Source organism: Homarus americanus, unplaced genomic scaffold (assembly GCF_018991925.1).
Source record: "Homarus americanus isolate GMGI-L3 unplaced genomic scaffold, GMGI_Hamer_2.0 scaffold4060, whole genome shotgun sequence".
NCBI lineage: Eukaryota > Metazoa > Arthropoda > Malacostraca > Decapoda > Nephropidae > Homarus > Homarus americanus.
In genome coordinates, this window is record NW_024746161.1 from 10,054,023 (window position 1) to 10,068,492 (window position 14,470).

Sequence of the window (14,470 nt, forward strand, 5' to 3'; positions counted from 1 at the left end):
ATGTACTACACTTGTATGTACTACCGGCAAGGCCGTGAACTCGTAACACTCGTCTTGCCTGCTGTGGCCACCGTTTCATCTGTGGATGTGGGTCACACTAGAATAACCCGTCATAGTACATCCTTCTTTCCTCACACAGCCAAAAAGTGGAATGCTCTGCCTTGTTTGTGTTTCCATACACATACAATCTGTCTCCCTTCAAAAAGCTGGTTTTCCTCATCTCGTGGTGTGTAATTAATACAACCTTTTTCTTTTCTATTTTTAATTTATTTTTACTTATATGTTTTCGCCCCCTAGTCCCCGTGAGGGTCGATGACCTGTGCGCTGGGAGCTACTCACGTTAAAAAGAAAAGAAAAAGGCAACCTTTCTTCTTATTGACAAGATAAACACTTTCGGGCAACTTTCAGCTTCTTGTTGTCATACACGATGTTTACGTTGTATGTTCATTAAATTCCTGTCATATATTAAAAAATACATTGAGAAAACAGGCGAATTTTTGCCTTTGTTTATTCAGTATCCGTATATATATATATATATATATATATATATATATATATATATATATATATATATATATATATATATATATATATATATATATATATATATATATATATATATATATATATATATATATATAATCCCTAACCACGTTTAGTACAATGCGAAAGTGATGAGAATCAATTTGTAGGAATAACGTCCTGATTTTAGCGAGTTTCGGGTTAGTTATATACTGTATAACCTTGAGTACTATAGGTTGCTCTACCTGACATCTCTAATCACTTCCCGCAATTGTCGTGGCGATATCACGATTGTGTATTTTTCGTGGGTCTTGCCTGGACCACCCAGTAGCCCGTGGCGAATAATAATAACAAAGTTGCACAACCTTGGGACCCAAGTAATATGTGTGTGTGTGTGTGTGTGTGTGTGTGTGTGGGCTTCAGATTTGTAACTGTTACCGTGTTGGAGCTACAACTGGAACAGACAGGCACACGCCCGGATGTCTATAGTTAATAGGAGTACCAAAGGACATGCAAATAGGATAATGATATCAGTCATTGGTTAAGTATGCTTGATTTTATTGACATTTCCTTGTAGTATTTTATTCAATTTTATTCTTAAATCATGCAATTGTTGCAACAGCCGATATACAGTTGATGGAATTTCTAAAAATTGCGTTATCGTCCGTATCCTCCATATCTTCTGAAGCCACCAAAGCCACCACGTTGCCCTCCAAAGCCGCCATAACGACTAAAGTCAGGTTCGGGGTCTGCGTCAGCGCTTCTTTTGCCATGGTGGTGGTGGTGCTGGCCAATTCCTTGGAAGCCACCATAAACACCGTAGCCACCATACCTTTCATGACCAGCACTGGGATCAGCCTCAGGGTCAGCCAAAGCTTCGGCTTCGGGTTGAGGATTTGCCTCGGCGTTTCTCTTGCCACGGTAGGCACCATGACCACCATAACCACCATATCCTCCATGGGATCTGCCGCTGAAGCCTCCAAATCCTCCATGGGATCTGCCACCGAAGCCTCTAAATCCACTATGGTAACCCGGGTCAGCTTCTGGGAGGGGCTCAGCGCTCCCGGTCACTGCAAGTGTGGCCACGAGGGCGAGTGCTGCTACCTGTACAAAGATAATAACGTGACGAAAACAAAATGGACAAACATGTTATATGTAGAAAGAATAAATTATACTAAATTTAACATTTACAACGACACAATAAAAAATGAGATGACATTATTTTACAACATTGAAATGATTTGAAGACTCACCAAGACCTTCATGCTGAGGTGTTTCAGCTTGAACTGTGGTTTGAGGGAGGCTGACGCTCCTTTTATACCTCCCACCCGAAACGCAACCTTCACCAAGCAACGCTGAATGAACTGTTTCCAAGGTCTTATGGAGCTGTGTGTGTGTCGTCGGTACAAGAACTCTCACGCTCCGCCTTCCGTGTGAGTTAGTATCTTCTAATATCTTAATAAAGAGATTGTTTTTCAACCTAGAAAGTTTTGATTTTCATTACTGTAGAAGAGTTTTAAAGGAAAACAATTCTTTAATATATAATCGAAAATTTTAGAATATTTGTAAGACGATACGATATGCAAATTAGTCAATTGCTTCCGAGTTTATTCTTCACCCATTTTACATAACTATAAAATATATTCTTAGGTTTTCCATTTTACTTATATACTTTTTTGTTACGAGTTAGTAGTGGGTATAAATGCCGAAGAAAACGTGCTCTTCCTATTTCATTTTCACTACGCAACAAAAGTATGCCTTACTTCCTGGTTTAATCTGTGGTACCTGTGAAACACAACACAACACGGAAAAAAAAACCACGCCAGAGAAGCCGAGGCAGAAGCTCTGCCTGACCCTGAGGCTGATCCCAGTGCTGGTCATCTAGGGACTATGGTTCCTATAGTGGCTTCCGAGGTACTGGCCTAAATTATTTTTTCTAAATATAAAACTAACGTCATGATGATCAACCTTACATTATTTACAAAGAAATCTGGGTACGTCCTTGGAACCAAAGAGTCCAGCGTGGTCTAATGGTGGCGGGGTGTCTTGAGCGAGAGGTATAAAAGGACCGACAACCTCCTTCACGGCACAGTTCTTGCTGAAACACCCCAGCATGAAGGTCTTGGTAAGTTCTGTACTAAAAGTATAATATATAATCAATTTTAATTCAGTGTTCGTTAACTTTGCATTTTAATAACCTAAATCCAGTTACGAGAGTTTTTGAATGATCATAAAATATTCATGACAAAATTGCATTTATGCACAGATACATGTGAGTGATAATTTGATCTTAATTATCTTCCTCATGCAGGTAGCAGCACTCGCCCTCGTGGCCACACTTGCAGTGACTGGGAACGCTGAGCCCCTCCCGGAAGCTGACCCGGGTTTCCATAGAGGATTTGGGAGCTTCGGCGGCAGATCCCATGGTGGATTTGGTGGCTATGGAGGCTATGGTCCCTACCGGGGCAAGAGAAGCGCCGATGCCGAAGCTCTGGCTGACCCCGAGGCTGATCCCAGTGCTGGTCATCTAAGCTATGGAGGTTACGGTGGTTATGGTGGCTTCCAAGGAATTAGCCGCCAGCACCACTATGGCAAAAGGAGCGCTGACGCAGACCCCGAACCTGACTTTAGTCGCTATGGCGGCTTTCGAGGGCACAGTGGTGGCTTTGGTGGCTTCAGTGGGTATGGGAGATATGGACGTTAACGTGACTTTTTATTAAGATTTCCACTTTCCGTTTTCAAGTCCTGTAAATTCTGATTCATATGCAACTAATAATCTTGAATAAAATTTGAAATTCTCCGAAGCATTGATTTTATTACCTTCTAATATTATAGTTCGTATTTGTGTAAGTTTAAATACAATAATAATGCTGGAGGAGCTGTGGATGATCATGTTATGATAAATGATCTCTCATCGTAGTCGCCCTCCTTGCTTGCTGGGTCCTCTCCCACACAATATATAGTTGATGTTATGTCTCCAAGATGATCCTTCCTCGTTTTTTAATTTCTTTATTCTTTATATTGCCATTGATGATTATAATTATTATTAATTTTAACAGGACTTTTAGCATTGATTTGGTGGTGACGTGACTGACAAGTTGTATATCCTAGAATGATAATTGTTTATTAAATATTGAGAAATTACTTGCCCCAGAGGAGAGTTCATGTCACTATGCTCCTTTGCCATTTATTAAAATTCTCGATTGTGTTCTGTCGACCTTTATTTGGGAGACCATTTGCCGTGTGGAATAGGTCCAGGCTGTTATAATTGCATACTTGCGCCCTTAAAACTAAAATTGACTCGAAGAATAGTTTTTTGGGGCATATTATACAAATTTCAATTACACTTCATAGGATGCCGGTCGTTGGATGAATTTGTTGTTAAAGGGATGATCAAAAGATACACAAAGATTGAGAGTTATAAGGAAAACTGTAAGGAGTACAGTATTCATATAAGACATACTCACCCTAAAATTATTGGAATAAGATATTTAATGGAGATATAATTTACCAACGTATATATTCCGAAAACAACAGCATGAACATTTAACAGCTTCACGTCTTTGTTGACTTCTTAGTTCCTTAGTCTTACAAATACAACTATTCGAAATCTGTTAGTCATCAAGAACAAAAGTGCTGAGATGGATTTCGGATCTGAGATAAGATGATTATTTTACAGAAGTTGTTGACCAGGTAGTGTTGTATTTTGGGTCAATATCATAATGGTGTAAAGATTGTAAAGCTTTTCTCACCAGCCATCAGTGACAGTGACGTATTCCTTAAACAGAATCAATATTTTTTTTTTTTTACTTATAATTCTACAATGGTTCGCCATAGCAGCCATCAGATTACTCAGATCTTTCATTCCTTTCACTTCGCCACAATGTTGCTTCACTCTCTCTCTCTTTTACAGGTTCATATTAATCGGCAATGTTTTCTGCAGATTGTACATCATCTAATATACTATAGGACTAGGCGTGTGTCTGCCTGTCTGTTTGTGTGTGTGTCTGTTCTGGGCAGCCGAAACGGCACAATCGTTTTTCATCAAACTTGGTGGAAAAATCGCAAAAAAATTCGTAGAGTGGAACAAACCTGGTCCCATGTCGATGGTTTCTTTAGGAAGGCATTAATTAACAATTTTATTTACGATGGAAAACGATGCAAGTCTATGGACTTGGCTCACCCTAATTAACCATGCAAGTCTACGGACTTGGCGCACCCTCATTCGCTGTACGCTGTCACGAGTGTTAAAACTTTCACAAGGGCAAGAAAGGGCCCGTGATCACTTGTATGTACTACACTTATGTACTACCGGGTAAGGCCGTGAACTCTAACACCTGTCTTGCCTGCTGTGGCCACTGTTTATCTTGTGGATGTGGGTCACACTATAATAACCCATTAGAGTACATCCTTCTTTCCTCACACTGTTGAATGCTCAGCCTTCTTCTGTGTTTCCATACTCATACAATCTGTCTCACTTCAAAAAGCTGGTTTTTCTCATCTTTCGTGGTGTAAATTAATGCCAACCTTTTTCTTTCTATTTTAATTTATTTTACTTTCTATATGTTTTCGCCCCTAGTCCCTCGTTGAGGGTCGATGACTCAAAAGCGCTGGTGAGCTACTCATCAAGTTAAAAAAGAAAAGAAAAAAGGCAATCTCTTTCTTCTTATTGACAAGATAAACACTTCTCAAGCAACTTCTTTCATTTCTTGTTGTCATACACGTTTACGTTGTATGTTCAAATAAATTCCCACATATAATTAAAAAAATACATTGAGAAAACAGGCGAATTTTTTGCCTTTTGTTTATATATATATATATATATATATATATATATATATATATATATATATATATATATATATATATATATATATATATATATATATATATATATATATATATATATATATATATATATATATATATAATCCCTAACCACGTTTAGTACAATGCGAAAGTGATGAGAATCAATTTGTAGGAATAACGTCCTGATTTTAGCGAGTTTCGGGTTAGTTATATACTGTATAACCTTGAGTACTATAGGTTGCTCTACCTGACATCTCTAATCACTTCCCGCAATTGTCGTGGCGATATCACGATTGTGTATTTTTCGTGGGTCTTGCCTGGACCACCCAGTAGCCCGTGGCGAATAATAATAACAAAGTTGCACAACCTTGGGACCCAAGTAATATGTGTGTGTGTGTGTGTGTGTGTGTGTGTGTGGGCTTCAGATTTGTAACTGTTACCGTGTTGGAGCTACAACTGGAACAGACAGGCACACGCCCGGATGTCTATAGTTAATAGGAGTACCAAAGGACATGCAAATAGGATAATGATATCAGTCATTGGTTAAGTATGCTTGATTTTATTGACATTTCCTTGTAGTATTTTATTCAATTTTATTCTTAAATCATGCAATTGTTGCAACAGCCGATATACAGTTGATGGAATTTCTAAAAATTGCGTTATCGTCCGTATCCTCCATATCTTCTGAAGCCACCAAAGCCACCAGGTTGCCCTCCAAAGCCGCCATAACGACTAAAGTCAGGTTCGGGGTCTGCGTCAGCGCTTCTTTTGCCATGGTGGTGGTGGTGCTGGCCAATTCCTTGGAAGCCACCATAAACACCGTAGCCACCATACCTTACATGACCACCACTGGGATCAGCCTCAGGCTCAGCCAAAGCTTCGGCTTCGGGTTGAGGATTTGCCTCGGCGTTTCTCTTGCCACGGTAGGCACCATGACCACCATAACCACCATATCCTCCATGGGATCTGCCGCTGAAGCCTCCAAATCCTCCATGGGATCTGCCACCGAAGCCTCTAAATCCACTATGGTAACCCGGGTCAGCTTCTGGGAGGGGCTCAGCGCTCCCGGTCACTGCAAGTGTGGCCACGAGGGCGAGTGCTGCTACCTGTACAAAGATAATAACGTGACGAAAACAAAATGGACAAACATGTTATATGTAGAAAGAATAAATTATACTAAATTTAACATTTACAACGACACAATAAAAAATGAGATGACATTATTTTACAACATTGAAATGATTTGAAGACTCACCAAGACCTTCATGCTGAGGTGTTTCAGCTTGAACTGTGGTTTGAGGGAGGCTGACGCTCCTTTTATACCTCCCACCCGAAACGCAACCTTCACCAAGCAACGCTGAATGAACTGTTTCCAAGGTCTTATGGAGCTGTGTGTGTGTCGTCGGTACAAGAACTCTCACGCTCCGCCTTCCGTGTGAGTTAGTATCTTCTAATATCTTAATAAAGAGATTGTTTTTCAACCTAGAAAGTTTTGATTTTCATTACTGTAGAAGAGTTTTAAAGGAAAACAATTCTTTAATATATAATCGAAAATTTTAGAATATTTGTAAGACGATACGATATGCAAATTAGTCAATTGCTTCCGAGTTTATTCTTCACCCATTTTACATAACTATAAAATATATTCTTAGGTTTTCCATTTTACTTATATACTTTTTTGTTACGAGTTAGTAGTGGGTATAAATGCCGAAGAAAACGTGCTCTTCCTATTTCATTTTCACTACGCAACAAAAGTATGCCTTACTTCCTGGTTTAATCTGTGGTACCTGTGAAACACAACACAACACGGAAAAAAAAACCACGCCAGAGAAGCCGAGGCAGAAGCTCTGCCTGACCCTGAGGCTGATCCCAGTGCTGGTCATCTAGGGACTATGGTTCCTATAGTGGCTTCCGAGGTACTGGCCTAAATTATTTTTTCTAAATATAAAACTAACGTCATGATGATCAACCTTACATTATTTACAAAGAAATCTGGGTACGTCCTTGGAACCAAAGAGTCCAGCGTGGTCTAATGGTGGCGGGGTGTCTTGAGCGAGAGGTATAAAAGGACCGACAACCTCCTTCACGGCACAGTTCTTGCTGAAACACCCCAGCATGAAGGTCTTGGTAAGTTCTGTACTAAAAGTATAATATATAATCAATTTTAATTCAGTGTTCGTTAACTTTGCATTTTAATAACCTAAATCCAGTTACGAGAGTTTTTGAATGATCATAAAATATTCATGACAAAATTGCATTTATGCACAGATACATGTGAGTGATAATTTGATCTTAATTATCTTCCTCATGCAGGTAGCAGCACTCGCCCTCGTGGCCACACTTGCAGTGACTGGGAACGCTGAGCCCCTCCCGGAAGCTGACCCGGGTTTCCATAGAGGATTTGGGAGCTTCGGCGGCAGATCCCATGGTGGATTTGGTGGCTATGGAGGCTATGGTCCCTACCGGGGCAAGAGAAGCGCCGATGCCGAAGCTCTGGCTGACCCCGAGGCTGATCCCAGTGCTGGTCATCTAAGCTATGGAGGTTACGGTGGTTATGGTGGCTTCCAAGGAATTAGCCGCCAGCACCACTATGGCAAAAGGAGCGCTGACGCAGACCCCGAACCTGACTTTAGTCGCTATGGCGGCTTTCGAGGGCACAGTGGTGGCTTTGGTGGCTTCAGTGGGTATGGGAGATATGGACGTTAATGTGACTTTGTATTAAGATTTCCACTTTCCGTTTTCAAGTCCTGTAAATTCTGATTCATATGCAACTAATAATCTTGAATAAAATTTGAAATTCTCCGAAGCATTGATTTTATTACCTTCTAATATTATAGTTCGTATTTGTGTAAGTTTAAATACAATAATAATGCTGGAGGAGCTGTGGATGATCATGTTATGATAAATGATCTCTCATCGTAGTCGCCCTCCTTGCTTGCTGGGTCCTCTCCCACACAATATATAGTTGATGTTATGTCTCCAAGATGATCCTTCCTCGTTTTTTAATTTCTTTATTCTGTATATTGCCATTGATGATTATAATTATTATTAATTTTAACAGGACTTTTAGCATTGATTTGGTGGTGACGTGACTGACAAGTTGTATATCCTAGAATGATAATTGTTTATTAAATATTGAGAAATTACTTGCCCCAGAGGAGAGTTCATGTCACTATGCTCCTTTGCCATTTATTAAAATTCTCGATTGTGTTCTGTCGACCTTTATTTGGGAGACCATTTGCCGTGTGGAATAGGTCCAGGCTGTTATAATTGCATACTTGCGCCCTTAAAACTAAAATTGACTCGAAGAATAGTTTTTTGGGGCATATTATACAAATTTCAATTACACTTCATAGGATGCCGGTCGTTGGATGAATTTGTTGTTAAAGGGATGATCAAAAGATACACAAAGATTGAGAGTTATAAGGAAAACTGTAAGGAGTACAGTATTCATATAAGACTAATACTCACCCTAAAATTATTGGAATAAGATATTTAATGGAGATATAATTTACCAACGTATATATTCCGAGAACAACAGCATGAACATTTAACAGCTTCACGTCTTTGTTGACTTCTTAGTTCCTTAGTCTTACAAATACAACTATTCGAAATCTGTTAGTCATCAAGAACCAAAGTGCTGAGATGGATTTCGGATCTGAGATAAGATGATTATTTTACAGAAGTTGTTGACCAGGTAGTGTTGTATTTTGGGTCAATATCATAATGGTGTAAAGATTGTAAAGCTTTTCTCACCAGCCATCAGTGACAGTGACGTATTCCTTAAACAGAATCAATATTTTTTTTTTTTTACTTATAATTCTACAATGGTTCGCCATAGCAGCCATCAGATTACTCAGATCTTTCATTCCTTTCACTTCGCCACAATGTTGCTTCACTCTCTCTTTTACAGGTTCATTAATCGGCAATGTTCGGTAGATTGTACATCATCTAATATACTATAGGACTAGGCGTGTGGCTGTGTGTGTGTGTGTGTCTGTTCTGGGCAGCCGAAACGGCACAATCGTTTCTCATCAAACTTGGTGAAAAAATCGCAAAAAAATTCGTTGAGTGGAACAAACCTGGTCCCATGTCGATGGTTTCTTTAGGAAGGCATTAGTTAACAATTTTATTTACGATGGAAAACGATGCAAGTCTACGGACTTGGCGCACACTAATTAACCATGCAAGTCTACGGACGTGGCGCACCCTCATTCGCTGTACGCTGTCACGAGCGTTCAAACTCTCACAAGGGCACGAACGTGCTCGCGATCACTTGTATGTACTACACTTGTATGTACTACCGGCAAGGCCGTGAACTCGTAACACTCGTCTTGCCTGCTGTGGCCACCGTTTCATCTGTGGATGTGGGTCACACTAGAATAACCCGTCATAGTACATCCTTCTTTCCTCACACAGCCAAAAAGTGGAATGCTCTGCCTTGTTCTGTGTTTCCATACACATACAATCTGTCTCCCTTCAAAAAGCTGGTTTTCCTCATCTTCGTGGTGTAAATTAATACAACTTTTTTCTTTTCTAATTTTAATTTATTTTTATTTATATTTTTTCGCCCCCTAGTCCCCGTTGAGGGTCGATGACCTGTGCGCTGGTGAGCTACTCACCGTTAAAAAAAAAAAAAAAGGCAACCTTTCTTCTTATTGACAAGATAAACACTTTCGGGCAACTTTCAGCTTCTTGTTGTCATACACGATGTTTACGTTGTATGTTCATTACATTCCTGTCATATTATTAAAAAATACATTGAGAAAACAGGCGAATTTTTGCCTTTGTTTATTCAGTATCCGTATATATATATATATATATATATATATATATATATATATATATATATATATATATATATATATATATATATATATATATATATATATATATATATATATATATATATATATATATATATAATCCCTAACCACGTTTAGTACAATGCGAAAGTGATGAGAATCAATTTGTAGGAATAACGTCCTGATTTTAGCGAGTTTCGGGTTAGTTATATACTGTATAACCTTGAGTACTATAGGTTGCTCTACCTGACATCTCTAATCACTTCCCGCAATTGTCGTGGCGATATCACGATTGTGTATTTTTCGTGGGTCTTGCCTGGACCACCCAGTAGTCCGTGGCGAATAATAATAACAAAGTTGCACAACCTTGGGACCCAAGTAATATGTGTGTGTGTGTGTGTGTGTGTGTGTGTGTGTGTGTGTGTTGTGTGTGTGATTGTGTATGTGTGTGTGATTGTGTATGTGTGTGTGTGTGTGTGTGTGTGTGTGTGTGTGTGTGTGTGTGTTGTTTGTGTGTGTGATTGTGTATGTGTGTGTGTGTGTGTGTGTGTGTGTGTGTGTGTGTGTGTGTGGGGCTTCAGATTTGTAACTGTTACCGTGTTGGAGCTACAACTGGAACAGACAGGCACACGCCCGGATGTCTATAGTTAATAGGAGTACCAAAGGACATGCAAATAGGATAATGATATCAGTCATTGGTTAAGTATGCTTGATTTTATTGACATTTCCTTGTAGTATTTTATTCAATTTTATTCTTAAATCATGCAATTGTTGCAACAGCCGATATACAGTTGATGGAATTTCTAAAAATTGCGTTATCGTCCGTATCCTCCATATCTTCTGAAGCCACCAAAGCCACCACGTTGCCCTCCAAAGCCGCCATAACGACTAAAGTCAGGTTCGGGGTCTGCGTCAGCGCTTCTTTTGCCATGGTGGTGGTGGTGCTGGCCAATTCCTTGGAAGCCACCATAAACACCGTAGCCACCATACCTTTCATGACCAGCACTGGGATCAGCCTCAGGGTCAGCCAAAGCTTCGGCTTCGGGTTGAGGATTTGCCTCGGCGTTTCTCTTGCCACGGTAGGCACCATGACCACCATAACCACCATATCCTCCATGGGATCTGCCGCTGAAGCCTCCAAATCCTCCATGGGATCTGCCACCGAAGCCTCTAAATCCACTATGGTAACCCGGGTCAGCTTCTGGGAGGGGCTCAGCGCTCCCGGTCACTGCAAGTGTGGCCACGAGGGCGAGTGCTGCTACCTGTACAAAGATAATAACGTGACGAAAACAAAATGGACAAACATGTTATATGTAGAAAGAATAAATTATACTAAATTTAACATTTACAACGACACAATAAAAAATGAGATGACATTATTTTACAACATTGAAATGATTTGAAGACTCACCAAGACCTTCATGCTGAGGTGTTTCAGCTTGAACTGTGGTTTGAGGGAGGCTGACGCTCCTTTTATACCTCCCACCCGAAACGCAACCTTCACCAAGCAACGCTGAATGAACTGTTTCCAAGGTCTTCTGGAGCTGTGTGTGTGTCGTCGGTACAAGAACTCTCACGCTCCGCCTTCCGTGTGAGTTAGTATCTTCTAATATCTTAATAAAGAGATTGTTTTTCAACCTAGAAAGTTTTGATTTTCATTACTATCGAAGAGTTTTAAAGGAAAACAATTCTTGAATATATATTCGAAAATTTTAGAATATTTGTAAGACGATACGATATGCAAATTTGCCATTGTTTCCGAGTTTATTCTTCACTCATTATACATAACTATAAAAAATATTCTTAGGTTTTCCATTTTACTTGTATACTTTTTTGTCACGACTTAGTAGTGGGTATAAATGCCGAAGAAAACGTGCTCTTCCTATTTCATTTTCACTACGCAGCAAAAGTATGCCTTACTTCCTGGTTTAATCTGTGGTACCTGTGAAACACAACACAACACGGAAAAAAAACCACGCCAGAGAAGCCGAGGCAGAAGCTCTGCCTGACCCTGAGGCTGATCCCAGTGCTGGTCATCTAGGGACTATGGTTCCTATAGTGGTTATGGTGGCTTCCGAGGTACTGGCCTAAATTATTTGTTCTAAATATAAAACTAACGTCATGATGATCAACCTTACATTATTTACAAAGAAATCTGGGTACGTCCTTGAAACCAAAGAGTCCAGCGTGGTCTAATGGTGGCGGGGTGTCTTGAGCGAGAGGTATAAAAGGACCGACAACCTCCTTCACGGCCTTCATGCTGGGGTGTTTCAGCAAGAACTGTGCCGTGAAGTTCAAATTGGAGCTTCTAAACTTGAACTTCACGGCACAGTTCTTGCTGAAATACCCCAGCATGAAGGTCTTGGTAAGCTCTGTACTAATAGTATAATATATAATCAATTTTAATTCAGTGTTCGTTAACTTTGCATTTTAATAACCGAAATCCAGTTGCGTGAGTTTTTGAATGATCATAAAATAATCATGACAAAATTGCATTTATGCACAGATACACGTGAGTGATAATTTGATCTTAATTATCTTCCTCATGCAGGTAGCAGCACTCGCCCTCGTGGCCACACTTGCAGTGACTGGGAACGCTGAGCCCCTCCCGGAAGCTGACCCGGGTTTCCATAGAGGATTTGGGAGCTTCGGGGGCAGATCCCATGGTGGATTTGGTGGCTATGGAGGCTATGGTGGCTACCGCGGCAAAAGAAGCGCTGAAGCCGAAGCTCTGGCTGACCCCGAGGCTGATCCCAGTGCTGGTCATCTAAGCTGTGGAGGCTACGGTGGTTATGGTGGCTTCCAAGGAATTAGCCGCCTGCACCACTATGGCAAAAGGAGCGATGATGCAGACCCTGAACCTGGCTTTTGTCGCTATGGCGGCTTTGGAGGGCACAGTGGTGGGTTTGAAGGGCACACTGATGGCTTTCGTGGCTTCAGTGGGTATGGGAGATATGGACGATAATGTGGCTTTTTTTTTAAGATTTCCACTTTCTGTTTTCAAGTCCTGTAAATTCTGATTCTTCTGCAACTAATAATCTTGAATAAAATTTGAAATTCTCCGAAGCATTGATTTTATTACCTTCTAATATTATAGTTCGTATTTGTGTAAGTTTAAATACAATAATAATGCTGGAGGAGCTGTGGATGATCATGTTATGATAAATGATCTCTCATCGTAGTCGCCCTCCTTGCTTGCTGGGTCCTCTCCCACACAATATATAGTTCATGTTATGTCTCCAAGATGATCCTTCCTCGTTTTTTAATTTCTTTATTCTTTATATTGCCATTGATGATTATAATTGTTATGAATTTTAACAGGACTTTCAGCATAGATTTGTTGGTGACGTGATTGACTAGTTTTATATCCTAGAATGATAATTGTTTATTGAATATTGAGAAATTACTTGCCCCAGAGGAAAGTTTATGTCACTATGCTCCTTTGCTATTTGTTGAAATTGTCGATTGAGCATTAACAACATTTATTTTGGGGTCCATTTGCCGTGTGGAATATTTCCATGCTGTTGCTCTCACCTGTTCACCACCGCGAACATCAATGAAGAGATTCAACTTCGGATCAGATGTGCATCACAAGTATTTGGCAGACTCAGTACCCTTGTCTTCAGCTATAGGGTGCTGAAATTATCTACAAAGTTGCACGTATATCGAGCAGTGGTCCTCCCCACCCTGCCATTTGGCAGCGAGACATTGGTCACGTACAGGAGGCACCTCAAGGCACTTGAAAACTTTCAACAACGTAGTCTACGTTTCATCCTCCGTGTACGCTGGTAAGACAAGAGAACAAATGCCATTATTCTCGCTGACACTAACTGTAGGAGCATCGAGGCTGCCCTTATACCTGAACAATTACGTTGGACTGGCCATGCTACCCGCATGGACGACAGTTGACTGCCAAAGCAGCTACTTTACAGTCACCGAACGAATAGTAAACGTAATGCTGGTGGGCAACTGAAAAGGTGTAAGGATAGTCTTAAGACAAACCTGAAAAAGTGCAAAATCGACCCCCTCACCTGGGAGACGATTACTTACACCGTAACGCTTGGAGGAGCACCATACAAGGTGTCTATGCTTTCGAGTTAGCCCGACTGCATAACGAGGCCGACAAGCGCCAACGCCGGAAAGACGCTGCCGCCTCCCCTCCTGCACTAGATGTAGCCCCCCACATGTGCAACATCTGTGAACGATTCTACCGGTCCCGTATCGGCTTCTTTAGTCACCTCAGATCTCAGCAACGTAAGTGACATCCCTAATAACTCATATTATGGTATCATAGCTGGATGATCTTCATACTGTACTCAATTCCGAGTGACAGC

General features: G+C 40.5%; 4 protein-coding genes across 4 annotated transcripts; 2 read left to right on the top strand and 2 right to left on the bottom strand.

The window, feature by feature from the left end:
- Positions 1 to 1,063: 1,063 nt before the first annotated feature.
- LOC121879086 (glycine-rich cell wall structural protein-like) lies at positions 1,064 to 1,886 on the bottom strand. The gene is made up of 2 exons (XM_042385587.1): positions 1,776 to 1,886; positions 1,064 to 1,626 (listed from the first exon to the last, which is right to left on the bottom strand). Exons 1-2 carry the CDS (start codon positions 1,785 to 1,787, stop codon positions 1,180 to 1,182), a joined length of 459 nt encoding a protein of 152 aa, XP_042241521.1. The 5' UTR covers positions 1,788 to 1,886; the 3' UTR covers positions 1,064 to 1,179.
- Positions 1,887 to 2,542: 656 nt separating this feature from the next.
- On the top strand, positions 2,543 to 3,326 carry LOC121879089 (ATP-dependent RNA helicase A-like). Its single transcript, XM_042385589.1, has 2 exons — positions 2,543 to 2,647; positions 2,834 to 3,326. Exons 1-2 carry the CDS (start codon positions 2,636 to 2,638, stop codon positions 3,224 to 3,226), a joined length of 405 nt encoding a protein of 134 aa, XP_042241523.1. The 5' UTR covers positions 2,543 to 2,635; the 3' UTR covers positions 3,227 to 3,326.
- A 2,548-nt stretch (positions 3,327 to 5,874) lies between these two features.
- On the bottom strand, positions 5,875 to 6,697 carry LOC121879087 (cold and drought-regulated protein CORA-like). Its single transcript, XM_042385588.1, has 2 exons — positions 6,587 to 6,697; positions 5,875 to 6,437 (listed from the first exon to the last, which is right to left on the bottom strand). The coding sequence occupies exons 1-2, from the start codon at positions 6,596 to 6,598 to the stop codon at positions 5,991 to 5,993; spliced, it is 459 nt and encodes a 152-aa protein (XP_042241522.1). The 5' UTR covers positions 6,599 to 6,697; the 3' UTR covers positions 5,875 to 5,990.
- Positions 6,698 to 7,371: 674 nt separating this feature from the next.
- On the top strand, positions 7,372 to 13,202 carry LOC121878987. Its single transcript, XM_042385438.1, has 5 exons — positions 7,372 to 7,458; positions 7,645 to 8,035; positions 10,917 to 11,384; positions 12,353 to 12,501; positions 12,688 to 13,202. Exons 1-5 carry the CDS (start codon positions 7,447 to 7,449, stop codon positions 13,099 to 13,101), a joined length of 1,434 nt encoding a protein of 477 aa, XP_042241372.1. The 5' UTR covers positions 7,372 to 7,446; the 3' UTR covers positions 13,102 to 13,202.
- The last annotated feature ends 1,268 nt before the right edge of the window (positions 13,203 to 14,470 follow it).

What these genes read in the sequence shown, in the direction of transcription:
- LOC121878987 (XM_042385438.1), top strand. An exon ending in GTATGGGAGATATGGACGTT is followed by an intron (nt 8,036 to 10,916) that starts AATGTGACTTTG and finishes TTGTTGCAACAG; the next exon opens with CCGATATACAGTTGATGGAA. An exon ending in ACCCCAGCATGAAGGTCTTG is followed by an intron (nt 12,502 to 12,687) that starts GTAAGCTCTGTA and finishes TTCCTCATGCAG; the next exon opens with GTAGCAGCACTCGCCCTCGT.